This window comes from Perognathus longimembris, chromosome 17 (assembly GCF_023159225.1).
Source record: "Perognathus longimembris pacificus isolate PPM17 chromosome 17, ASM2315922v1, whole genome shotgun sequence".
NCBI lineage: Eukaryota > Metazoa > Chordata > Mammalia > Rodentia > Heteromyidae > Perognathus > Perognathus longimembris.
Window position 1 is genome coordinate 36,133,006 of NC_063177.1, and position 27,686 is coordinate 36,160,691.

Genomic DNA, 27,686 nt, shown 5'->3' on the forward strand with positions numbered 1-27,686 from the left:
TTTTTTTCCCTTCAAATTTTTATTATCAAACTGATGTACAGAGAGGTTACAGTTTCATACGTTAGGCATTGGATACATTTCTTGTACTGTTTGTTACCTTGTCCCTCATGCCCCCTCCCTCCCCCCCTTTCCCTCCCCCCCCCCCAAGAGACTCTTATCTCCAGTTAACTACCAGAAAGCTGAAAGTGACGTTGTGGCTCAAGTGGTAGGGCACTAGCATTGGGGCTGGGGGCCAGAATCCAGGCGCAGAGTTCAAGCACCATGACCAACAAAGACAAACCAAAACCCCTCAATCCATTTGATTTCTGCCTCACCAGTGGCTGAAATTATAGTTATGTACAACCATACCCAGTAAAAGGAAGTGATTTGAGTTCACATATCTAGTCTAAATATTCTAATGTTAAAAATATATATAAGGTGAGGGCTGGGGATATAGCCTAGTGGCAAGAGTGCCTGCCTCATATACACGAGGCCCTAGGTTCGATTCCCCAGCACCACATATACAGAAAACGGCCAGAAGCGGCGCTGTGGCTCAAGTGGCAGAGTGCTAGCCTTGAGCGGGAAGAAGCCAGGGACAGTGCTCAGGCCCTGAGTCCAAGGCCCAGGACTGGCCAAAAAAAAAAAAAAATATATATATATATATATATATATAAGGTGAATGTGGCCTAGTGGTAGAGTGCTTGCCTAGCATGCATGAAGCCCTGGGTTCGACTCCTCAGCACCAGCACCACATATACAGAAAAAAAATGGAAATGGTGCTATGTTCCAAGTGGTAGAGTGCTAGCCTTGAGCAAAAAGAAGCCAGGGACAGTGCTCAGGCACTGAGTCCAATCCAGGACTGGCCAAAAATAAATAAATTGGGAGGGGGGGAAGAGTTAAAAAATAATGCAGTCATGTGTGGATGTCAGTCATGACAGCAGATCAACACCAGATCTCTCAGGGGAATTGTTCATGGCTAATCATCGTTCAGCACTGAATTGTTGGCTGAGAAAACAAGTGAAAAGCTGATTATTTTCTTAAACAGCATATGTTAAAATGGAGCCAGACATAATTTGTGGGTCAGTTTTTGGGTCAGTTTGATTACTAACAAGCTGTACGCATCACAGAATGAGGTAGGCAGCTAAAAGTCAATGATGTACATTAAGAAAACTTACAGGGCTCCTCAGATCAGCAGAGAGACTCTGTTTTCCTTCCACATGGTCCTTAAACCGACGACGGGCTTCTTCTAATGTTGCCTTATGTCCTGCTTTTCCTAGTTTTCCCAGAACCAAACCTCTCAAGAGTGCATCTAGATGACCTGGTTGAAAAGAAAAACAAAGGACTACTTGAAAAGTCTGTTTTTATAAACTTGCACTTTATAGTTAATTGTGTTATACCAAATCCATGGTCTTGAACAATTATCCTAAAACTGGAAGAAACATTTAGATTTCAACTGATCAGATCTTAAGAGGAAAGGAAATGACAAACAGATTAAAATTGCTGACCTCATCCATACTCACAAATGACAACTGTTAGAAGTTAGTAAGTCTACACTCGGTCTGGTTAATAGTACTGCTAAGAATTACATGTGAAAAGCATCTTGCTAGCATGTTCAAGGCCCCTGGGTCCAATCCCCAGCACCTTCAAAACAGTAAAAGACTCCCAAGATTAAGACTAGTTAGGAGAAAATGCCATCATTTGTTATTAGCAGGTGGTAATAAGTTATGAAGCCTTCAAATCACCATTTTCAACATTTAAATGGCAGTAAAAAGAGAAAATACATGATTACAGGGTTAGTGGCATGGCTCAAGTGGTAAGAGCACTTGCACAGCAAGCATAAGTCCCTGAATTCAAACTTCAGTGTTGCCCCCAAAAATAAAAGTACAGGATTACAGAAATTATCTGGAGAACACATTCCTTAATTCAGAAAGCTAGCTGCTGTGTTTCTAACCATCTTTGCTTTTTATCTATGGTAGTATAAATAAACATGAAATTCTCTGTAGCTTTTTGTGACTATAAACAGGCCTCTGGGGGCTGGGGATATAGCCTAGTGGCAAGAGTGCCTGCCTCAGATACACGAGGCCCTAGGTTCGATTCCCCAGCACCACATATACAGAAAACGGCCAGAAGCGGCGCTGTGGCTCAAGTGGCAGAGTGCTAGCCTTGAGCGGGAAGAAGCCAGGGACAGTGCTCAGGCCCTGAGTCCAAGGCCCAGGACTGGCCAAAAAAAAAAATAAATAAATAAACAGGCCTCTGGAACTCTATAATAACACCTTTCTTTCCAACATTGTACAGAAATCATATTTAGCAATGGATTACTTTTTCTTTTCCTTTGTTGTCAAAGTGAATTACAGAGGGGTGTTCCCCATGTAACTCCACCAGCATATGTGGAATACTTGTTTTATTTTCTGCTAGTTGAATATTTACTAATATCCAGAAAATACAGAGGAAATGCTAATTAAATTGCTAACCACAAATTGCTAACCACTGACTGATTCTTCCCACTCTGTATATTTATTACCTTCTCCAGGTTTGGGGTCCCAGCCCAATCTTTCCCCTATAGGTGAAAAAACATCTTTCACAAACTCTTGGATTTCCTCATAGAAGTCTGTGTGGGACAAGAGAGTTGAGAGGATGCCCAGGTTACAGCTCAGGTCGCTCCATACAGTGTAATTGGGTTCGTTCACAAAAGCCTCCATGACTTTCAGAACTTCTACAGTGCTAATGATTCCAGCTCGAGCCTGGGATAGAAAAAAAAAAAAATTTAACCTAGCCTTCAAACAAAATAAGACAAAACAAATGAGCATGTACAATGCTTTTGGTTTAAGGATATAAAACTATAAGCTCAGAAGAACATGGTGAAAGCAGATAAAAATTCTATTATGACAACATCCCTTATTTACTTCTTTGATATTTAAAAACTTAAAAACCATGAAACTTTTCTAATTCAGAGCAACATTAAACCAGTTAACATCCTATTTCTACTCAGCTTCTAGGACCTTGGCTTTGTTTTGAAATTTTTCATACTTTTAGAAAAGCTATAAAAATACTTGGGGTTTTCGTTCATGACAGAAATTGCTTCAAAGCTGAATCTGCAAGCTAACAATCTAGACCTCTCCTTTATTCATTCCTAAGAGTACAAACTGGAAGGTTCTACAGGTTGAGTCTTTTCAGTACTAATAGAATTAGGAAAGGAACTTCTGTTCAGCAGCCATCTGCATGAACAGCTCACTCTCTAGGGATAGTTCTCTCTCGGTGGATGTGAAGTTTTATGTATCAATGCTAATGTGTAGTTATACAATGGAGGAATCCAAAACTAGTGACTGAAGAAGGCAGGGAAAAATTTAAAGGCCAATTTAAAGAAATACTAAAAGGAATTTGAGTGAGTGAGTGTGTGTGTGTGTGCGCACGCGTGCGCACACATGCACACACAAATACTACCTTGGGGCTTGAACTCAGGGCCAAGATGTTGTCCCTGAGCTTTTTGACTCTAGGTTAGCATTCTACCATTAAAGCTACAGCTACTCTTGCTGCTTTTCTTTCTTTCTTTTTTTTGGGGGAGGGTTAATTGGAAATAATAGCCTCATAGAGTTTCATGCCCAGGATGGCTTCAGACTATGATCCTTAGATCTTAGCCTCCTAAGTAGCTAGGATTACAGGCATGAAGCCCTGGCAGAATATAACAGGGCAATTTTATCTTAATCAAAGACATCCAGGAATTACCTAAATATATTGGAGTCACACAATCCTACCAAATGTAACCTTAAATCCTTTCTGGAAAAAAGCCAAATATAAACTAGAATAATAGCAGTGTTTAAAATGTCTAGACTGGGGCTGGGGATATGGCCTAGTGGCAACAGTGCCTGCCTCATATACATGAGGCCCTGGGTTCGATTCCCCAGCACCACATATACAGAAAATCGCCAGAAGTGGCGCTGTGGCTCAAGTGACAGAGTGCTAGCCTTGAGCAAAAAAAGAAGCCAGGGACAGTGCTCAGGCCCTGAGTCCAAGCCCCAGGACTGACCAATAAATAAATAAATAGTTTAGATTTTTGGCAACGTAAACTACTTTGTACCTTAGTAAAACATAAAATTACTATGAATTTTTTTTTAATCAGTACACAAATTTTCCCCAAACTCATATCTATTTCTATTAAAAACAAAGTGTTCTGCCTTACAAAGGATGGTATTTTTAATTTTATTTACTTTGCCAGTCATGGGGACTGAGGGACTGAGCACTATCACTGGCTTCTTTTTATTCAAGGCTAGCACTCTATCTCTTGAGTCACAGTGTCACTTCTGCCTTTTTCTATTTATGTGTTGCTGAGGAATCAAACCCAGGGCTTCATGCATGCTAGGTAAGCACTCTACCACTAAGCGATATTCCCAGCCCTATTTTTTTAAGAGTGAAAGAGAAATATATTGAAAGAGAAAGATGAAGCTTCCCATGGAAATGGATAGGGAGCCAGAGCTGGTAATCCCCAAGGATGCTTCAAAGATAGCTACAAAATAAGTGGCTTAATGGTGAGAGAGGATTTTTGGTAAATCATATAGGATCAATCTTTTTATGTAATTAATAAGCCAGTTGCTTATACCCAAAGGTGCCAAACCTTCAGAAAGAACTATAGTCTTCTAATTATTTTTCAAATACTCTAGGAAAAACAAGATTCTTTAATAATCTAATTCTACCATACTCTTTCAGTGATAGATGCTTACCAAGGAAAAGAGGTCATTCTGTAATCCAAGTCGATCCACAGGAGGCAGAGAAAGGTCACGGATGCCTGGTAATAAACTTTCCAGCATGGCAGAGCTATACTGGGTCCTATAAAAGCCAACTGTTCCCAGATTCAACTGAAAAGATCCAATAAACATCATCAACCACTCTCACATTTAAACTTAAAAAAAAATTTGTTTTGCAGTGCTGGGGAATCAAAGCCAGGTTCTCACACACATGCTAAGCAAATGCTCTACCATTTAGCTAAATTACGAGCCCCATTTCTTTTTCACTTTTTTTTTTTTAGGGGGGGGGTGCGCCAGTTTTGAGGCTTGAACTCAATGCCTGGGTGCTGTCTCTGAGGTATTTTGCTCAAAGGTAGCACTCAAGTACTTTAGCCACAACTCTACTTCAGCTTTGTGGTGGTTAATTAAAAAGTGTCTCACAGATTTTCCCACCTAGGCTGGCTTTGAACCATCAATTTCAAATCGTAGCCTCCTGAGTAGCTAGAGTTATAGGCATGAACCACCAGTGATAAGCTCATTTACTCGTTGTCATTATTTTTTAAGTACATATAAAAGGAATTCTAGTTTTATTATAAAAGAGTATAAAAAATAAGAGACAACATACTAACTAATATATACTAAAAGCCAGGCGCTGGTGGCTCACGTCTATAATTCTAGCTACTCAAGAGCTGAGATATGAGGATCATAGTTTCGAAGCCAGCCTAGGCAGGAAAGTTCATGAGACACTTATCTCTAATTAACCACTGGAAAACAAAAAGTGGATCTGTGACTCAAAGTGATAGAGCACTAGCTTTGACCAAAAAAAGCTCAGAGTCAGTGCCCAGGTCAATTCAAGCCCCATGACTGACCACCCTCCCTCCTTAAATACACTACCCCCTGGCATAGTGGTTTCACATCTATACTCCCAGCTCCTATGCAGAAGAGATTAGAAGACAGTAGCTTTCAAAGGTAGCCTGGGCAAAAAAGTTATTGAGACCCTTCCCCACCATTTCGAAACAAAATAAGTCTTATGTATCAACCCCGCTACACATGAGGCTATATGTAGGATAGCTCTATGTAAAAGCAGTAGAGCATCTGCCTAGCAAGGGTGAGGCCCTGAGTTCAATCCTAGCACTGGCAATAAAACTGTAGCACCAACTATTTAGGTGGTTAACTAGAGATAAACTCATCATGGACTTTCCTGAACAAGGGCTAGCTCAGCAATCCTTAGATCTCAGCCTCTCCAGTAGCTAGGATTAGAGGTGTGAGCCCTCAGCACCTGGAAGGAATTCATCTTTATTTACCTAATTGTAATCCATAGGATACATGATTCTTTCTTGTTTATAAGAAAGTTTTGCTTGACTTCAGTGGTTCACGTTATAATCCTAGTTACTCACCAGGGTGAGATCAAAGGATGAAGATATGAAGCCAGCCTGGACACCCAAATCCAAGAGACTCCTATTTCCAATTAACCACCTATGAGCTGGAACCTGAGAGGCATGGCTAAAGGAGCAGAGCACTAACCTTGAGCAAAAAAGCTAAGAGAGAGCATGAGGCACTGAGTTCAAGGCCCACTGTGATACAAAAAATTTAACCAATTTTCATATTACCAATTAAACTCTAGATAGTTCAAATACTAAAACAATATTTCACTGGATATACTTAAAAAACTAAAACAGACAAGTAAAAAATTCTGATGTAATGTATAGTTCCCATTAGGAAACCTACAAATGAAGGTATTTACCCACAGTTTTGTTGGTGGTGGTGGTCACAGAGCTTGTACTCCAGTTCTGGGCACTGTCCCTGAGTTCTTTTGCTCAAGGCTAGTACTCTGCCACTTTGAGCCACAATGCCAATTCTGATTTCTTGGTGGTTAATTGGAGATAAGAGTCTCATGGACTTTCCTGCTCAGGCTGGCTTTGAACTGCAATCCTCAGATCTCAGCCTCCTGAGTAGCTAGTATTATGGGTATGAGCCACCAGCACCAGGCTCCCACTGGTATTTTTGCAAATTTAGAAAAAAAAATCAGCATTTCACATTTCAGTGACAAACTGGTGATTATCTATGTTTGATTTAATTTGATTGTAGTTGTATACATATGATGACAACACATTATTGAGGTTAACATTTTATTACAATGAGAGGGCTATTTGAAGCTATAAAAATTTGCCTTTATAGTCTACTATTTTTCTTTTTCTAGACAAGTCTCACTATGTACCCAAGGTTGGCCTCAAACTTAATCCTCCTGCCTCAGCTTCCTGTGTACTGTGATTACAAGAATGTACCGCCATACCCAGCCAGTCTACTAATTGTTTTTCACTTTAGTCTTTTTATATGCTTGTCTACAAATACCCCACCTAACAAATGGGTCAATGCCTGGACACTACTATTTGAGAATTAGTCCTAAATTTTACAATATTAGAAATGTTTTTCTTAGCCAAGTGCCAGTAACTCACGCCTGGTAAAGCAAAGCTGTGACTTAGTGGTAGAGTACCAACCAGCTTTGCGCAGGGACAGCACACAGGCCCTGAGTTCAAGCCCCAGGACAGGTACACACACACAAAAAGGTTTTCTTTGAAAACAGAAGCAGTAAATTTTAGAAACAGTCATAAAATGCATAAATTGAGACAAACAAATCATTTCAGCTAAGATAAAAATGGCTATGCTATTTCTGTACTCACCTTCACCCACTGATCTGGCTTGACATTTTTCAAAACCACATTCATCTCTGGCTTATCCATTAGAATTTTTTGTTTGGCTTGATTGGGGTCTTCACTAGTAGAGATTGTGATAGGAACCATCCATTGAGGACAATCTTCTCCTAAGCAAGAGAAGAACAAACAAAATTGAAATATTATTTTCAATGGAAGAAACAGATTGTAAAGTAGAAAAAAGATGTCAGGGGACTGGGTGCTGGCAGCTTACACCTGAAATTCTAAGTACTCAGGAGACTAAGATCTGAGGACCATGGTTCAAAACCAACCTGGGCAGAAAAGTCTAGGAGATTCTTATCTCCAATTAACCACCAGAAAACCAGAAGTGGAGCGATGACTCAAAGAGGATTTAGAGTACTAGCCTTGAGCAAAAGGAGCTCAGAACAGAGCACAGGCCCTAAATTCAAGCCCCACAACAACAAAAACAACAAAAAAGAGCGAGAGGAGAAAAAGATATCAGGTATTATTCTAACTAGGGTCTTCAACGTGTTAAGTAACTGGTAAGTCAATAGGTAGTTCATTCTTAGTGTTATGTTAACTATTCCAGGTAAAGTGTAAAGGAAGAGAAAATTTACTAACAACTAAAAAAAAATTACAAGAGCCTTAAAAAAAAGAGTACTTTCTTGAGAGTTCACAAATGCAATATAGGGCTGGGGATATGGCCTAGTGGCAAGAGTGCTTGCCTCATATACATGAGGCCCTGGGTTCAATTCCCCAGCACCACATATATAGAAAACGGCCAGAAGTGGCGCTGTGGCTCAAGTGGTAGAGTGCTAGCCTTGAGCAAAAAGAAGCCAGGGACAGTGCTCAGGCCCTGAGTCCAAGCCCCAGGAGTGGCCAAAAAAAAAAAAAAGAATGTTGAAACACAGGGGCTGGGGATATGGCCTAGTGGCAAGAGAGCTTGCCTCGTATACATGAGGCCCTGGGTTCGATTCCCCAGCACCACATATACAGAAAACGGCCAGAATTGGCACTGTGGCTCAAGTGGCAGAGTGCTAGCTTTGAGCAAGAAGAAGCCAGGGACAGTGCTCAGACCCTGAGTCCAAGGCCCAGGACTGGCCAAAAAAAAAAAAAAAAAATTAAAAAAGAGGGCTGGGGATATGGCCTAGTAGCAAGAGCGCTTGCCTCGTATACTTGAAGCCCTGGGTTCGATTCCCCAGCACCACATATACAGAAAATGGCCAGAAGTGGCGCTGTGGCTCAAGTGGCAGAGTGCTAGCCTTGAGCAAAAAGAAGCCAGGGACAGTGCTCAGGCCCTGAGTCCAAGGCCCAGGACTGGCAAAAAAAAAAAAAGAAAGAAAGAAAGAAAAAAAAGATATGTAAATGCAATATAAGTTAAACTATATAAACTATAAGCTTACCTAAGCTATATGCCTAGTTCACACCAATTTAAACTTAAGTATTGTTTTCCCTTTATGGGCTAGGAATGTGGCCTAGTGGTAGAGTGCTTGCCTAGCTTGCATAGCTTGCAAGAAGGCCTGGGTTTGATTCCTCAGCACCACATATACAGAAAAGGCCGCAAGTAGCACTGTGGCTCAAGTGGTAGAGTGCTAGCCTTGAGCAAAAATGAAGCCAGAGGCAGTGCTCAGGCCTTGCATTCAAGCCCCAGGACTGCCTCCCGCCCCAAATGGCATGTACAAACAAACTCTAAGGCGTTCTCCTTAATACACACTGTTGAAACTGTGAAGGGTTCTTTTTTTACTGATGTGGATAGTGGATAGACATCCTGGGAGCTATGGCATTGTCACTGAGGCAGCATATCTAAAACCTAAAGCATTTTTAAGAAAAAAACACTTTCTTAGATATTAAGAAAGCAAAATACACTTTGTATTAAGATATAAAACAAAAGTACTAATGCCAGTGCACTGAATTAATAAGTTTCATAGCTAACATGTTTTTAAAATTTATATGCAAAGTCCAACCGGGAAGGCCCAGCAGGCACTGCCCCCTCCTAAGTCTCTGTCCAGTACCTGCGTTTCCTAGGTAACTGGCATACCAGGAGGTGATTACCTCTCCCTTCTCTGAGGTCTCTTCTACATCTGGGGTGGCCACACCTTCTCCCTGCCTCTTCCCTAGATAAGTCAGAGCCAAGAAGCTCTGTGCTCCTTCAGCCACATGTGTCTCCACCACGCACAGAGGGGCGGGCAGTTTGGGAAATAAAAGTTCTCTCCTGCCTGACTACCCTGTGGTGTTCTCTTCTCAGTTACCAAGTAAAATCAAGCGCTATACAGCCTGACTATTAAACTAAACCACAAATCAACCTTCCCCACTAAGGTATTTCAGGTTTTTGTTTTAATGTTACCTATATTGGTTGCCTAAAATGGTTGTGACCTTTCTATCAATACTGAAACGCAGATCAGAGAGGTATGAAGCAGAAAAAAAGTAATTGTGACAGGGATTTATGTGGGTTAAACCCATCATTTGATTTTGTCAGACCTATTAAAAGAGTAATTCTAGGCCAGGTGTGGGTGGCTCAGGCCTGTAATGCTAGCTACTCAGGAGGTTCAGATCTGAGGGTTACAGTTCCAAGCCAGTCCAGACAGGAAAATCCATGAGACTCGTATCTCGAATTAACCAGCAAAAAATCTGAGTGAAGCTGTGGCTCAAGTGAGAGAGCAGTACCCTTGAGTGCAAAAGCTCAGAGACAGCAGCCCATGTCTTTAGGTTAAACCCTGGGATTGGCACAAACAAAGCAAAACAGTGTAAGGAGGGTTAAGGGCAGAAGGTCATGCTTCTTTATCAAATGACATAGTTGTGACATATATAAATACATATAAAATATGACTAATGACATAAAGAAATACTTGTAAGTATTTGACTACCAGGAGGTGGAGGTAGGAAGATGAGTTTGAGAAGCCAGCTTGGGCTACACAGTGAATTCCAGGTCAGACCAGTATGCAGTGATATCAAATCTCAAAACCAATACTAACTAGCATAAACTCTGGGAGTTCGACTATTTTAATTCTGACTCTTAACTTACTAGAGACATTGACCGCGAAAGATTTAAGATCTTTCTATTAAGATATCATACAAAAGTACCACCTGTATAAACACAAAGTAAGCCTTAGGAATTAAGACTACAGACATCACTTCTTGAGTAGAGTTCTGTTCTTTCTTTACTCTCTATAGCCTTTAAATAAAAAACATGAAAATTAAAAAAATTCTAGGTGACTAAATATTGTAAAACTCTCTTCTTTTTCCTTTGAGACAAGGTCTTGCTATGTAGGCAAGATGGTCTTGAGATCCTCGCCACCTCAGGCTCCCAACTGCTGATGACAGATGCCACCATTTCCAGCTTAAATTTTCTCTTTTGATTTTTTAAAAAATGATTTTTTATTAAAGTAATCATATTTCTTTGTTTTTGTTATGTGATACTGAGGAATTGAACCCAGGGGCTCATGCATGCTAGGAAAGCACTCTACCACTAAGGCACATTCCCAGCCCCTTTTGATTTCTTTTTTTTTTTTTGGCCAGTCCTGGGGCTTGGACTCAGGGCCTGAGCACTGTCCCTGGCTTCTTCTTGCTCAAGGCTAGCACTCTGCCACTGGAGCCACAGCGCCACTTCTGGCCATTTTCTGTATATGTGGTGCTGGGGAATCGAACCCAGGGCTTCATGTATACGAGGCATAGGCCATATTCCCAGCCCTTAAATTTAATTTTTATTCTTTCAAGATATCTTTTTTATTTAATCCCATTAAGCTATAAAAATGAATGCCATTTCCTATTAGCTGAAACAACTGGTATGGTACCCAAATTTATTCATCAGCTCCCAGTTACAGCTATTTGCTTACCAACATATGGTCCACTGGCACAGAACTTCTTTTGAGACAATCTCAGTAATCTGTCATCTTCTACCTAAAGAAGTAAAACAAATGCTACAATAGCATCAACCTTCTTTTTTTCCTGTGTATGTAGGGGTATTTCTACAAGAATTAGAGGGTGGAACCAATACAACCAAATGTCTCCTAAGTGCACAAAACTTAATGGCAATGAAGAGATGATACCATGGAATGGGCAAAAGCTCACTATTTTTCATTTAGGCAACAAAATAAAATATTCTAAATAAGAACTCCCAAGTTCTGACTGCTCAAGAGGCTGAGATCTGAGGATTGTGGTTCTGAGACACACCTCTACTTCTGGCTTTTTGCTGGGCTATCTGATTAGATAAGACTCAAGGGTTTGTTGGCCAGGGCTGGCTTTTAACCTTGATCCTCAGATCTAAGCATCCTGATAGCTAGGATGACAGCCACCAGCCACTAGTACCTGGCATAGATTTTCCTTTTTGAGACAAAGTCTTGTGGTACAGCCTAAGGTGGCCTCTAATTTCTCATCCTCCCACTTCAACCTCCCATGTGCCGGGATTACAGGCATGCATCTCTACACCTAGCTTTAGTAAGGATTTTTTTTTTAAAGTTTACCTGTTCAGCTTCCACATAAATGAGAGGGAATCCCATTTGTTTGGTCCAGGTATTCATCACAGCTGCTATAGGTTTGCCACTAGCACTTTCCAAACTTTCCCAAAGATCCTCTAGAAAGTAAATGTAAACAATGTTAATCTAAAATGTTTACATGTTTATTTTCCTAAACCATCAGAAATTTGATATAACTGTTAACACTATTTGATTATTCTTTGGTTCTTTTAGGTTCAAGAAACAAAAGTTCTAACACCCACCCTTGCATGCTGCAGCTAAATAAATTTCATTATAAAAACTGGTCTTATGTACTTAATCATTCTAATGTATAAAAAATTACAAATTAGGCTGGGGATATAGCCTAGTGGCAAGAGTGCCTGCCTCGGATACACGAGGCCCTAGGTTCGATTCCCCAGCACCACATATACAGAAAACGGCCAGAAGCGGCGCTGTGGCTCAAGTGGCAGAGTGCTAGCCTTGAGCGGGAAGAAGCCAGGGACAGTGCTCAGGCCCTGAGTCCAAGGCCCAGGACTGGCCAAAAAAAAAAAAAAAATTACAAATTATAATTAACATAGACAGATGAATTCAAAGAGAACACAAAGACACAGTAACATTTTCATGTACACTACTTCCTAAACAGTCACAAACTTAATGCCATTACATCCATTAAATTAACCAAAATTAAAACATAGTCAATGACAAAACTAAAATAAAACTTATATAGTCAAACATCAGTTCCAGCAGAAAAAGAAAAATAGCAATAGAGTTATACTGATACCATAACAGTGGCATGTATGGTGAAAAAGCATGTAAGCAAAAATCCCTAAAAATAAAAGCTGCAAGAGGTTCACATCTTAAAGATGAGTTGTTTGTCAGACAAGGAAAAAGGGAGCATTCCAGGTAGAGAGACTAAATGATCTATATGTACAAACAGGGAAGTATAAAATAGACTACTTGAAACAAAACTTGATGGGAAAACACAGCAGTGTCTTCAATAAGCTGCAGAATAGGGAGCACAGGAGTAGGAGTGACAGAAGATGAGGTTAAAAAAACAGGGAGGGGGCTGGGAATGTGCCTTATCAGTAGAGTGCTTGCCTAGCATGCATGAAGCCCTGGGTTCGATTCCTCAGTACCACATAAATGGAAAAGGCTGGAAGTGGCACTGTGGCTCAAATGGCAGAGTGCTAGCATTGGGCAAAAAGAAGACAGGGACAGCCCCAGGACTGGCAAAAAACAAAAACAAAAAAATCTGGCAGAAGGTGAACTGTTTAAGACAGTATGGTTTACAAAGAGGGATGAAGAGGGTGATCAAGTAGAGTATAAAACTAGTTACTCCCTCTAGAGAGATATTCATTTTAGCTTTAGTTTAACAGATGAAGTTTTAGAAGGGCCAAGCGAACAGACAGACAACTCTGGAACTTCTGCAAGAAGATAAAGACCATGAGCAATAACTAAAGTATAGTTGAATACCAAGTATCTTCCATAAATAACAGAACCAAACAAAAATGTTCAATTGTAAGCTTTGTTATAAGTATAGCTTATAACTCATTAACACTAGATTTACACAGGCATGTTAGAGTAACAATAAATCTCCATTTCAATCTCAACCTATTAAAGATTACCTGTGGCAGCATTCTTTTGTTGAAACTTGGTTAAATACATGTTCATTCCTTTCTTAAAGTCCTGAGAAAATAAAAAATTTTTAATATAAGAGTCAGATCTCAGGATTTATACTGTATGTGCGTATTCGTGGCCAAAAGCAAGGCTGGCACTGGTGGCCCAAGCCTGTAATCCTAGCTACTCAGAAGGCTGATATGAGGATTCCAATTTTTAACTGGCCCAGACAGAAAAATCTGTAAGATTCATCTCCAGTGAACTAGCAAAAAGGTGGGCTGGAGTATGGCTCAAATGGTATGTGTCAGCTGTGAGCAAAAAAAGACAAGCAAGGCCTTGGTGATTTACATCAACTACTCAGGGGGCTGAGATCTAAGGAGCAAGGTTCAAAGCCAGCCCAGGCAGAAAAAAACCTGTGAGACTTCTATTTCCAATTAATGACCAAAAAGCCAAAAGTGCAATTGTTACTCAAGTAGTAGAGGCTAGTCTTAAACAAAAAAACTCATGGACAGCATGCTTAAACAAAAAGTCCTAGTAATGGCACCATGTACTGTGCACACACACACGAGCACACACAGAGAAGTTAAATACTCAAGTGTCAAATGTACTACAAAATATATATTCTACCTTAAGACTGTATGCTTGCCAGGAGCCAGTGGCTCAAGCCTGGAATCCTTACTACTCAGGAGGCTGAGATCTGAGGATTGTGTTCCCAAGTCAGCCAGAGCAGAAAAGCCCATTAGACTCTTTCTCTCCAATTAACTACCAAAAAAGCCAGAAGAGGAACTGCAGCTCAAGTGATAGAGTGCTAGCCTTGAGCAAAAAAGCTCAGGGACAGTGCTCAGGCCCTGAATTCAAGCCACAGAATGTATAGTCTTTTCCTTCTACTTTTGCCTTCAAGTTTTATACTAGCCTCCCACTGCTACTCCCAAACCCTCCTAGGAGACCACAATAGTTTAAAAAGAATCATAAATAAAGCAAACAATATACAGAAATTTAGTTTTTAGAAATCAGACATTTTGTCCATGCAAAACTGTGAACAGAATACCAAAAAAAAATGTTCTTTTACCTTATCCCCAATGTAGTCATGCAGCATTCGGATAACAGATGCACCTTTGCTATATGATATAGCATCAAATATCTCATCAACCTCAGATGGATGGCCCACACTGACCTGGCAGATAGTGTGATTCAGGATTATGACAGGAAGCAGAAAGCCAATAATACTACATTACATAAAAAGCTTTCTATGAAACCCTTCTTATTCCTAAGGTATTTTTCTGCCCTTAACACACTCATTAAGTACATGACAATCATCAAAAGTGTAGCTAATTAATCTTAACTAAAGTGAAAGGTGATGAGGATCATGTTATATATTCTAGTCCTGACTCTGCTCTGCTCAGAGGCAAGTCATTATGATTATATTTATTCACAGAAGTATGGGGGGAGGTGAGTAAGGAAGGGATGTAGAGAGAAAAACATTTGGTTACTTACACTGATTGTAATTAGTTTATGATTAAAACATTAAAATAATTGTTATACAATTAAATAAGGCCCTAGCTAAATATACTAAAGTATGATTTTAACTCTCCTTTGGATGCAAAATTTCTACATATAAACTAATTGTAATAAGGACAGGATCAATCAAGAGAATTAAAACAAACACAAAACCAAACTAAAATAATATGTCTGGTGTTTTCCTTGAAACAATGGAATGAGTGCTATTCAACAGATAAGGTTTCTCTTACACAGTCAATAAAACCATATGCAGTACCTTCCTCTACAAAGATGAAATTTTTATAAGGCCTTTCTTAAAAATATCAATTAGAATTTACTCTTGTTGCAGGGTGCCAGTGGCTCACACCTGTAATCCTAGCTACTAAGGAGGCTGAGATCTGAGGATTGTGGTTCAAAGACAGCCGGGGCAGGAAAATCCAAGAAACTCCAATTAACCACCAGAAAATGGGAAGTGGCCCTGTGGCTCAAAGTGGGAGAGAACCAGCCTTGAGCTGAAGAACTCAGGGACAGCACCCAGGCCCAGAGTTCAACCCCTACGACCCGCCAAAAACAAAATAAAACAAAACAGAATTTACTCGTCAGATTTTCAAAATTGGAAGCAAGATGTATCACCCAGCAATTATCTCTTCATTTCAGTATCCTAAACATCTCTATAACAAATTATTTTATTGGAAAGGAGAGTAGTTATAGGCCAATGGTTGTAAAGAATAGCTCACTTCAATAGGATGGCTGTTATCTAAAGCATCAAGCTCCTGGGCTCGGGTATAATCTGCAGAAACAAACTGAGTCCAGATATCATACTCTGGAAAGCAGTGGTCCACACATAGATACTCAATCCAGGATGCAAAGCCTTCATTTAACCAGAGATGAGTCCACCATTCCTTTAAAAAGAGAAGAAATAAGTGAGGGAAATAAAATGATTATCATTCTGCTAATTTTCTTTTTGGGGGCTTGTTTGCTAAAGGAAAAAAAATGTTTGTTGTACTATACTCTCAAGTTTATAATTTAATGAGCAAAAATTCTGAAGCCATATCATATAGTTAAAAACTCATATTGTGTCAACAGATGGCAAGAGAGGTCAGGTCAGCTAGTGATCTTAAAATTATGCTTGGAGGACATTTTCAAAACACTGCAGAAACTTTTCACTACCATAGCTAGAAACAGGGTGGAGTACAATAAGTAAAAGAGCAGATAAATGTAGGCAAGAGCAAAGAAGTGAAAGATATCATTATATAAAATTTAGCTTAGTAATTAGTTGTGGTGGCTCATACCTATAATCCCACCCAGAAAGTGGAGGTAGGAAAATTATGAGTTCAAGTCCAGCCTGAGCTGTGAGAGGTAGCTGTGAGACCCTGTCTTAGAAACAGAAAGCCAGGTATTGGTGGTTCATGACTGTAATCCTGAGCTATTCAGGCCAGGAGGCTGAGATCTGAGAATGGTGATTGGAAGCCAGCCTAAACAGGAAAGTCCATAAGACTCTATCTCCAATTAACCATCAAAAAGCTGGCAGTCCCAGGACTGGCCAAAATAAATAAATGAATGAATGAATGAATGAATAAATAAATAAATAAATAAATACAAAAGGCTGGCAGTGGAGCAGTGGCTCAAGTGGTAGAGGGGGAGCCTTAAGCAAAAAAGCTCAGGGACAGAGCCCAGGCCCTATGCAAAGATTCTGAAGCCATTTAGTAAAGAACTCATTTTTGTGTAAACATATGTTAAGAAAAATCAGTTGGTGATCTAAGAATTATGTTTGGGAAATACTGTAACTTCTTCCTTCCAATTTTTTTTGTGCCAGGATTGGACGGACAGACACCCATGCCCACCCCCCCCACCCCCACACACGTTATATATGGCAGCTCAGACTACCTAGAGGAAAATGAGGGATACAGGTTCAAAGCCAACCTGGGCAAAGATTCCTAAGACTTCATCTCATCCAAGTGTTGGGTACACTGATATATACCTATCATCCCAGCTATATGGGGAAGCACAAATTGGCTGGGCCTGGGCATAAAGTAATCTCAACAACAACAATGCAAAAGGGGCTGGTGGAGGGGCTCAAGTGAGACAGTACCTATCCAGCAAGTATGAGATCCTCAGTAAAAGACAAAAATGCAATATAAAACAAAAAGCTAGTGGGGGAGGAAGAGAGCAAAGGGGAGGCTAGGGGCAAAGCTCAAGTGATAACACTTGCCTATAAAGTGCTACACATGCTTTATAGGTTCAATTCTCAGTATTAAAAACAAAACGAAATTTGAAGGCTATTAGGCCAAACAAGAATTGGAAAATATTTCTATAATGACTGGGAAAACCACTGAATGATTGGCTGAAAAGTTAGAAAAGTAGTGCTGCTTATATAAGGATTACATAACATTCCAAGAAATTTCATGGAAGTAGTTCAATGACAAATGTTAAAGTATGAAATTATCACCTGTTAATAAGACTATATGGCAAGTGAAATGAACAAAGTGACAAAAAGGTTTTGAGGTGTTTAACCATCAACTTTTTAGAATGATGATTTCAATCTAATTTTCACTAAAGTTGATTAAAGCTGTTAGTAATATATTAATCCAAGACAGAGGACAAGGGACTTTTGGCTGGAAAACAAAAAGTGGATTTTGAAATTCTAATAGAATCAGATGGGGGGGGGGGGACACACAGGACACTTGAACTCACACTTTCATTTTATGCTCAACACCTGCACTCTACCACTTGAGCCATACCTCTACGTTCAGCATTTTTGTGTGTGCATGACCTAGGGTTTGAACTCCATGCCTGGGTGCTTTTCCTAAGCTTTTTTACTCAAGTCTGTGCTCAGTCACTTGAGCCATAGTTCCATTTCCAAGCTTTTGAAGGTTAATTATAGATAAGCATCTCACAGACTTTCCTGCCTGGACTGGCTCTGAACTGTGATTCACAGATATCAGACTCCTGAGTATCTATGATAACCATGAGCCACTGGCACCCAGTAAGAGGGTTGTTTTGGAGTATTTTTTTCCTTCTGGTGCTGGTCCTAGGGCTTGAACTCAGGGCCTAAGTACTTACTATCCCTGGTCTTTTTTGCTCAAGAATAGTACTCTACCACTTGAGCCACAGCTCTACTTCTGGCTTTTTGGTGGTCAATTGGAAATAAGAATCTTACACACTTTCCTGCCCAGGCCAGCTTCAAACTGTAATCCTCAGATTTTAGCCTCCTAAGTAGCTAGGATTACAGGCATGAGCCACCAGTACCTGGCCTTTTAAAAGCGTTTATTTTTGGTTGTGTTCTTTAGCAACTCCTTCTAAGATGTCTCAGTTGCTAACTATCTTACTTTTTTGCTTCTTTGTAAGACGTAAGGAAGTTAAATAATATCCAAGCCAAGTATACAACAACTCTTTTAAAGCCTTAAGTGCTGTCAAAGAATTTGGTAATCCCAGGGCCTTGAATATGGTAGGCAAGTACTCTACCACTAAGCTACCTCCCTAACCCTGATAAATACTTTTCAAAGGCAGATCTTGAAAATAAAATCTTTCTATGACCCAATTATTTTTAGTATAATATTATGGTTACATACTGTAAATGCCTATGTGGTCAAGATAATGTACAACATGATGAAAATAAATATATTTGAGCACTTAAAAATATTAAATACCATAGTAACAAGATTTCCAAACCATTGATGGGCGAGTTCATGTCCCACAACCAGAGCAACCCACTGGCGTGATGAAGAACACGAGTTTTTTGGATCAATAAGCAATGCAGTCTCCCTGTTTCAAAAAAAATAAAAATAAAAATAAAACAATGTAAATAATGCAATAAAAGTGGGCATACACAGTGGGAAAGATTCTGACAGTATATGATGTGGCCAGGTTAGGCTTTAGAAATATTAATAAAACATTTCCAGAATATACAGGGTAGAAAAGTATGACAACTACCATAAAATAGAATTCATTCAACAAAAGAACAAACCACAGGCTCTGGTGGCTCACACCTATAATCCTAGCTACACAGGAGGCTGAGATCTGAGGATCACAGTCCAAAGCCAGCCTGAGTAGCAAAGTCTGTGAGACTCTTCTCTCTTAAATAACCACCAGAAAACTGGAAGTAGAGTTGTGGCTCAAAGTGGTCTACCACTAGCCTTGAGCAGAAAGGCTCAGGGAGAGTGCATAGGCTGAGTTCAAGTCCCATAACCAACACCCCCCCCCCAAAAAAAATCAAAGATATAATACAAACTTATTAGATTTTTATCTGAAATTTTGTAATTATTTCTGATTAGAGATGATTATGCTAGACAAGGACAGTCTTTTCATTAAATGAGGGAATAGCAGAGGAAAAAGCATTCCAACATCCCCAAAAGAACACTAAACAAACTGTGTAAAACTTAGCTCATCTAAAACGGCAAGTGAAAGGACAGAGTAAAAAAAACTTGTTTATGGACTCTGCTTCAAAAATTATACAAACCACATGTTTGTGTTGTAGTAATAGACATGTAAAAAACTGGCTAGAAGATAGGAAATAAGGGGAGGTTCTTCAAATTGGATCAGTAACTGTGAAACTACTGGGAGGAAGGAAAGGCACCAAACTGAAAAACTCAGCCAAGAACACAACTAAAAATGCTACTAATGCCAGATGCTCACTTTCAATTTTTTTTTTGTTCTGGGGCTTGAATCACTTTCAAAATCTTACACCCTCTCAGATAGTAGCACCAGAAAGGGAAGTCCATCTGCATTCTTGAAATGTTAATGGAACAGAGGGGAGAGGCAGAAAGTTTTATACCAGATCGTAAAGCAGAAGCTACTCAACTGTGATTAGGAAGTGAAGACCTTATGGAGTCAGTGATTGGAAAGATAAGGCAGGGTGACGTGTCATTAACATACCTATAAGTAACAAGGCCCCAGTTCTCCATGGCACCTTCATAAAATAAATATAAACATTTATTGATATATGTATGTGCATACTTTTTCCTCAAAAATCACAAAATTCAAATAAAGTTATTGTAATTCAGCAATAAAACGAAATTTACTTTACCAGCTGCAAAATCAGCAATAGCAATGAGATCAATTTTAGGTAGAGGATAAGGAACATTGAAGTAGTCTTTATAAAAAGGCAAGGTTTTAGCAGCAACCTATAAAAGCACAAACAAAAGAACCATCTGATGAATATTTTGTTAATAAATCATATAAAAATCCACAAAGGAAACCTGCTGCAAGGCAAAGTATCTCAAACTATGAGAAACCAATTCCAGGGAGCCCATCTCCTTCACAGACTAACTTAGACCAATCTTATATACACTGGCCACACTGACCCATTTATGAGTAGGTATGAGAAATGTAACTTACATTCTCACACTCATTCCCTAGGAAAGTAAATTCTACTTTTATATTATTTCATCTTTTTAATCAAGAGCTGAGGTTTTTGAATCCACAGCCCTGTGCATGCTAAACATGCACTCTATCACTGAGCTATATTACAGCAATGACTTTTATATTCTCTGAAGTTATGTTATAAAATGTTAATGCAACATCAATGTTGACATATCCAAAATTCTGTTAAAAATAAAATGAAAGGAACATAAAAACTTTCAGACTAAATTATAAATAACTGTACTAATAATTGATCAGAAATGTAAATTCCCCAACCTGGAGTTATGGACTGTTGGAACAATCCTCTTCAAGTACATTTACCTCTAACGCAAATTTTCCTTGTTCTGCTTTGCCAACAGGGGTGTAAACACGGACACACACACCATCTTTTGACCTTGTTTCTACAAAGTCATATTCACCCACAACAAATGCCACCAGATATGTAGACATAACAGGTGTGCGGGCAAACTTCACTTCCACTAAATTTTCATCATCAGGGTATGGTTTCCGGTCAATTACATTCTTAAGGGGAAAAAAAGGAAAATTTAAACAGATTTGCATTAATACCCTAGAGCAAACACTAGCCAAAAACTATAGGCTTTCATTGAGTGTTTTTATCCTGTTAATAACTTTCCTCTTAAAAAGTGATCTGAGCTGGGTACCAGTGGCTCACACCTGTAATCCTAGCTTCTCAGGAGGCTGAGTGAGATCTGAGGATCATCAAGGCACAGGCTTATCTTATCTCCAAAAAACCACCCAAAGCCTGAAAGGAGTGTTATAGCTCTATGTGGCAGAACAGTAACTTTGAGCAAAATGCTCAAACAGCACCAAGGCCCCTACAACCCACAAAAAATAAGTGATCTTATGATGCATTTATACTAAAAAGTGGGTAGCTAAAAAGTGTTAAAATTCTCAAGTACTTGAGACAAGAGGAATCAATTTTTCTTGAATATATATTATATGCCAAGCACTGGGATATTTTTCAGTTAAGACCTCAATACTTTTCAAATGAAATAAGGACAGGAGAAAACAATTAGCAATAAATGATACTGTATGCCAGGCACTGGCTGCTCATGTGTATAATCCCAGCTACTGAAGAGGGTAAGATATGAGAATTCCAGTTTAGAGCCAGCCCAAGCAGACAAATCCAAGAGACAGACCTCTAATTAACTGGTTGGGGGGTGGGGGACAGCCAGAAGTGAAGGCATAGCTCAAGTGGTAAGGGCCTCAGTTCACACCTCGGAACTGACACGCACACAAAATAATAAATAAATGAATTAATTTAAAAAATAGATGTGGAATCTCACATCTCAAAAAGTACAGACTTATTAATTTCAGAGGTAATATGCTTTTCTAATACCCCAGAATCAGAATACAGGTTACAGGTTACTACACATCTTAAGCAAGGCAATCCTAAGCACTGCATTTTAAGTAATGAATGGCTTACATCAATGAGTAAGAATGTAAAAAGCATATTCAGAGAAGATAATAAGCCAGAAACTTAAACATACTTTATTATACAACTATAACTTCTGGTACCTAAATATGAAAGTTCTTGTCTTTCAACTAAGTTGTCTTGTTTTGCATTGCTAAATTAAAAGAACTGAAATTTTTTAAAAAGTAAATTATGGGGCTGGGAATGTGGCTTAGTGGTAGAGTGATTGCCTAGCATGCATGAAGCCCTGGGTTCAATTCCTCAGCACCACATAAACAGAAAAAGCCAGAAGTGGCGCTGTGGCTCAAGAGGCAGAGTGCTATCCTTGAACAAAAGGAAGCCAGGGGCAGTGCTCAGACAAAAAAAAAAAGGTAAATTATCATGTTTATGTATTAAACAAGGATTCCTTACTCCACAAGAGAAACCCCTCCAAATATAAAAAGCAACTGAGCAAAAGAGAGCTCACGGGAAATAAATAGTAGTTGTGTTTCTAGTATGTACTAAGTTACCATGCTAGGTAATAACATGTTATACCATCTAACCACAGCAAGCCAAATATACCATAATAAAAATTTAAGAGAGATTTATAAGCACATACATACCATGTTTGATAAAGCTACTCTGTCTTTAGGAACAACCAATGAGATATCAAAAGTTGCTTTGATGGCAGGTTCATCCCAGCAAGGAAAAGCTCTCCGGGCATCAGTGGCCTTAAGAAAAGAATATGAAATTTAAATGCCACTAAGTTAACCTCAGAGTCTATTTCATGAAGCAACTGCCATTTCTTTATCATTCAATAATTCACCAGTTCGTATTCAGACAAATATTTCTTTCTATTCAGTGTCAGGCAATAGGCTATAAACTAACTACAAAGAATAATATAATACTTGCTACAACTGCAGGAATGTAGTTCCTGGACACTAGCAACCATCCAAGAACTAGGTCCACTACTAATCTTAATAAAATGACAATCACAGAGATGGGGAAAGTGAAGGTAAATGAAGGATCAAACTAGTTTTTTATATGCATGTGTGAAATATGACACAACCCCTTTCAACAATCAGCACAATCAGCATACTCTTTAAAAAAAAAAAAGAATGTTAAACAAGTTCCGTGGAAAGGTTAGTAGGAGGGGAGAGAGTGAATGGAATGGATGAAGGAGGATGAATATGGTCAAAATACTCCACGTGTATGAAAATGGAACAATGAAGTTTGTAGTAACGGGTGTGGAAATAGGGAAGTGGGGGCAAGAGGGACAGAGGAAATTACTCTAATCAAGGTATACTGCATGCATATGTGGACATGTAATCCCTGATTACAACTAATTGATGGTAGTTAGAAAATGTGAAAAACCCCGGCACTGGTAATTCACGCCTGTAATCTTAGTTACACAGGAGGCTGAAATCTGAGGACTGCGGTTCAAAACCAACCTGGGAAGATAAATCTGTGAGATTCTTGCCTCCATTTAACCAGCAAAAAGCCAGAAGAAGAGGTAAGTGCTCAAACAACAGTATAAGGCATTGAGTTCAAGCCCAAGTACACAAAAAAGTGAGGTTAAAAAAAAAAAATCAAAACAAGTCCCCCCTACTACACTATATATGAGAATCAACTGAAATCACATCTGGTTTTGTTTTCTTGTGCTGGTACTAAGGCTTAAACAAGGCTTTGGTACTGTTCCCTTAGCTTTTTTCACTCAATGTTTGTGCTTTATCACTTGATCAACACCTCAGCTCTATTTCCATCTTTTCAGTGGTTAATTGGAAAAAAGAATCTCATGGATTTTCCTGCATGGGATGGCTTCAAACCTTAGTCCTCAGAACCCAGTCTCCTGAAGTGAGGATTATTTGTTTTTGTGCTGGTCCTGGGGCTTGAATTCAGGGCCTGAACACAGTCCTTTCACTCAAGGATGTTACTCTACCACTTGAGCCCCACACCTCTACTATCTATCTATCTATCTATCTATCTATCTATCTATCTATCTATCTATCTATCTATCTATTTATTTATTTTTGCCAGTCCTGGGCTTGAACTCAAGGCCTGGGCTCTGTTCCTGAGCTTCTTTATGCTTCAAGGCTAGCACTCTACCACTTGGAGTCACAGCACCACTTCCGGCTTTTTCTGTTTATGTGGTACTGAAGAACTGAATCAAGAACTTCATGCATGCTAGGCAAGTACTCTACCACTAAGCCGCATTCCCAACCCTACTTCTTGTTTATTTTTTTGGTCAGTCATGGGGCTTGAACTCAGGGATTGGGCTCTACCACTTTGAGTGACAGTGCCACTTCTGGTTTTCTGGGGGTTAATTGGAGATAAGGAGTCTCACAGACATTCTTGCCCAGGCTGGCTTTGAATCCTGATCATCAGATCTCAGCCTTCTGAGATTACTGCCCACCTTTTGGTTGTTGCTATTACTCACAAATCTAAACACCTAGAAAAACTAGGTATATATAAAGGCACAAAGGATTTTCAGATATGTGAAGGCTTAGTAATTATGCTACCCACATACACTTTTTTAAAATTGCTTAGAAAAGTTGGACATGATGATGCATGTCTGGAATCTCAGCTCTTTGGAAGGTAGAAACAAAAGAACTGTGAATTTGAGGCCAGCTTGGGCAAAGGTAGTGGGCAAGACCATGTGCCAAAAAAATAAATAAAATGAAGTAAAATAAAATAGAGCAGGGGAGGAGAGGAAAGGTTGCAGAGAGGAGAAAAGAAAAAAGAAAAAGGATTTGGTATGTAATTCAAGCAGTAGTGTTTGACTATCATACACAAAGCATGGTGTTCAATCTCCAAAAACACTAAAAAAAAAAAATTTTTTTTTAAAAATCTATACCTCACCATCACCACCACCAACAAAAACATTGTTTGAAGATATACTCCAGCCAACATTCCAAGATAAAGTGTTCAAAAGAACTTGAGACAGGCACTAGAGTAATTTCAAATATAGAATCAAGCCTAGACAACTGTGGTAATTATTATTTAAAAACAAAAGGTAGCACAAAATTATTGGAAGAGAAGATATGCTTCTTAAGAGAAATTAATACTAAACTAGACTTAAATTTTCACATCATGCAAAATAACCTAGGAACATGGGCAGAATTTTAAGAATGGATACCACCAGTTGTTATAGTATTATTAAAAATACAAATAAACACAATTAGATTATCACATAAAAGTATCATTAGCAGATTAAAATGGACATATATACAATACATAAGACCTGTAAGCACTTGGTACTTACTGAGTAGGGTAAGATAAAGGAAAATGTCAAAGAAGGTAAGAAATGCTTTGAAACAGCTAATAACTCACTAGGAAGGAAAAGATATAGCTATCAAATGTTTCAAGGATGGTTTTGATTTAAAAAGGTATACAATCCAGCCACTACATGTTCATGCCTGTAATTCTAGCTCATCAGTCAGATGAGATCTGAGGATCATGGTTCAAAGCTAGCAAAAGCAGGAACATCTGTGAGACTCCAATAAACTACAAAAAGTCAGAAATGAAATTGTGGCAAGTGGTAGAGCAACAGCCTTGAGCATAAAAGCTCAGAAACAGTACACAGTCTCTAAGTTCAAGTTCCAAGACTGGCGCGCGCATGTGCGCACACACACACATAGCTACAAAGAGGGCTGGATATGGTGGTACACACTTGTATAATCCCATCTACATAGAAAGCCAAAAGGAGGATCAAGGAAGGAAGTTCCAGGCCAGCCCAGCTCCGCCCCCACCCCCTCCCAAAACAAGACATCTCAAAAGTAAAGCCACGTAGCTGGGCAGTGGTGGGGTTCATGCCTGTGACTGATCCTAGCAACTCAGGAGGCTAACGGTCTAAAGACAGAGGTTCTAAGAAGTCCAAGTAGGAAAGTTTGTGAGACTCCTTTATCTCCACTAAACTACCAAAAAGTCAGAAGTGGAGCTGGGGCTCCAGTGGCAAAGTGCTAGCCTTGAGCAAAAGAAGCTCAGGGAGACTGCCCAATCCCTGAGTTCAAGCCCCAGGATTGGCACCAAATAATAAATAAAGCCAAATGTAGTAGCCCATTTTGGAGTAGCTATTTTGGAGGTAGAGAAAAGAGGTTCTTGATCTGGGGCCAGCACAGGCAAAAGTACAAAACCCTATCTGAGGGGCTGGGAATATGGCCTAGTGGCAAGAGTGCTTGCTTCGTATACATGAAGCCCCGGGTTTGATTCCCCAGCACCACACATATAGAAAATGGCCAGAAGTGGCACTGTGGCTCAAGTGGCAGAGTGCTAGCCTTGAGCAAAAAGAAGCCAGGGACAGTGCTCAGGCCCTGAGTTCAAGCCCCAGGACTGCTCCAAAAAAACAAAACAAACAACAAAAAAACCTATCTGAAAAACAACAAGCAAAAAGACTGATGGCATATCAAGTGACAGAGCTCTTGCCTTGACAAGGGCCAAAAAAGAAAGAAAAGAGAATGAGAAGAAAATTACACAATATAAAACAATTCAGGCACTGAAATTTTGTTACCTGAATATATGTGTGTGTGTGTGTATATATATATATATATAAAAATGTTGCCACATACTTCACACCTTTCTATAGAGACAACTGGACGAATATAACATAAACATTCTAAAACACTAAGTATAATTACGGTGAAAGGAATTTAGCCTCAAGAATCACCTTAATAGAATCAAACTTGAAGTGGCGTAGTGGCTCAAAAGGTAGAGTGCTGGGCTGGGAATATGGCCTAGTGGTAAAGTGCTCGGCTCGAATACATGAAGCCCTGGGTTTGATTCCTCAGCACCACATATATAGAAAAAAGCCGGAAGTGGCGCTGTGGCTCAAGAGGAGAGTGCTAGCCTTGAGCAAAAAAAAAGAAGCCAGGAACAGTGCTCAGGCCCAGAGTCCAAGCCCCAGGACTAGCAACAACAATAAAAAAAGTTGAAAGAAGAGCTGTGGTTCAAGTGGTAGAGTGCTAGTCTTGAGCAAAAGAAGCTCAGGGACAGAGCCCCAGGTCCTGAGTTCAAGCCCCAGAACTGGTACACACACAAAAAACTTAATAGTATTTTAGAACCAGGTGCCAGTGGCTCACACTTGTAATCCTAGCTACATAGCAGTCAGATATGAGGACCGCAGTTCAAAACCAGCCCAAGCAAGAAAATCCATGAAATTCCTATCTCCAATTAACCAACAAAAAGCCAGAAGTGGAACTGTGGCTAAGTGGTAGAATGCTAGCTAACTTTGAGCACAGAGCTCAAGGATAGTACCCAGGCCCTGAGTTCAAGCCTCAGTTTCAGCCAAAAATTAAAAAGAATTATTGTGTATTAGAAAAGGATAACACATACCTCAAACTGTGTTACAGCAGCATAGCGCACCTCTCCAGAAGGGGTGGTATATTTACTTCTATAGAAACCTTTCATTTTGTCATTCAGCTCTCCAACAAAATCTATCTTTAAGGTTCCTGTACCTGTGATTGAAGATAAATAAAATCACTTTTATGGAAATGTTAAGAACAGCTATCAAAAATATGTCCTCAAGAGATACTATATTTGGCTATTTACAAAGTTCAAATCAGTCCTTCCTTTCTCAAATACTCCTGGCACTGGAGAGAATATTCTGTTGGTTGATACAAATGACAAACTAATCCTAAAATACTTCTTCAAGCCATGTTTAGAGTGGCTGCTTAGAAAATAGTTTCATTAATCAAATCTCAAATTCCCAATCCATGAAAATAGGAACAGGAAAAGAAATATTTATTATAAATGCCTGACACATGCTACTGTGCAAGGGCCTTTTAAAATAGTTATGGCTATTCATAAAGTTTAAGTGGATATTGTCCCCATTTTTTTCAGATGAGGAAAGTGAGGCTCATATTTTTAGTAAGCAGCAAGAATAGGAAAAAAATGTGTTAACCCCAAGTTAATGTTTTCTGACAATTTACAACCTATGAATTGATGTTTTTTTGACAGTTTCATGTATAGGAAAAGAAATGTA

At 39.3% G+C, this 27,686-nt stretch overlaps 1 protein-coding gene across 3 annotated transcripts in view; it reads right to left on the bottom strand.

Moving 5' to 3' along the window:
• Npepps (aminopeptidase puromycin sensitive) overlaps window positions 1-27,686 on the bottom strand; it is a 75,813-nt gene that overhangs the window by 9,222 nt on the left and 38,905 nt on the right. For all 3 annotated transcript variants that reach the window (XM_048365089.1, XM_048365091.1, XM_048365090.1), the window contains 15 exons: window positions 27,038-27,159; window positions 22,333-22,440; window positions 20,617-20,817; window positions 19,961-20,057; window positions 19,810-19,843; window positions 18,585-18,699; window positions 15,672-15,836; window positions 14,507-14,611; window positions 13,446-13,506; window positions 11,830-11,939; window positions 11,203-11,266; window positions 7,379-7,518; window positions 4,695-4,829; window positions 2,501-2,720; window positions 1,155-1,297 (listed from right to left, as the gene is read on the bottom strand). In XM_048365089.1, the coding sequence (XP_048221046.1) occupies window positions 1,155-1,297; window positions 2,501-2,720; window positions 4,695-4,829; window positions 7,379-7,518; window positions 11,203-11,266; window positions 11,830-11,939; window positions 13,446-13,506; window positions 14,507-14,611; window positions 15,672-15,836; window positions 18,585-18,699; window positions 19,810-19,843; window positions 19,961-20,057; window positions 20,617-20,817; window positions 22,333-22,440; window positions 27,038-27,159 (1,820 nt within the window). The remainder of the gene's footprint in view (window positions 1-1,154; window positions 1,298-2,500; window positions 2,721-4,694; window positions 4,830-7,378; window positions 7,519-11,202; window positions 11,267-11,829; window positions 11,940-13,445; window positions 13,507-14,506; window positions 14,612-15,671; window positions 15,837-18,584; window positions 18,700-19,809; window positions 19,844-19,960; window positions 20,058-20,616; window positions 20,818-22,332; window positions 22,441-27,037; window positions 27,160-27,686) is intronic.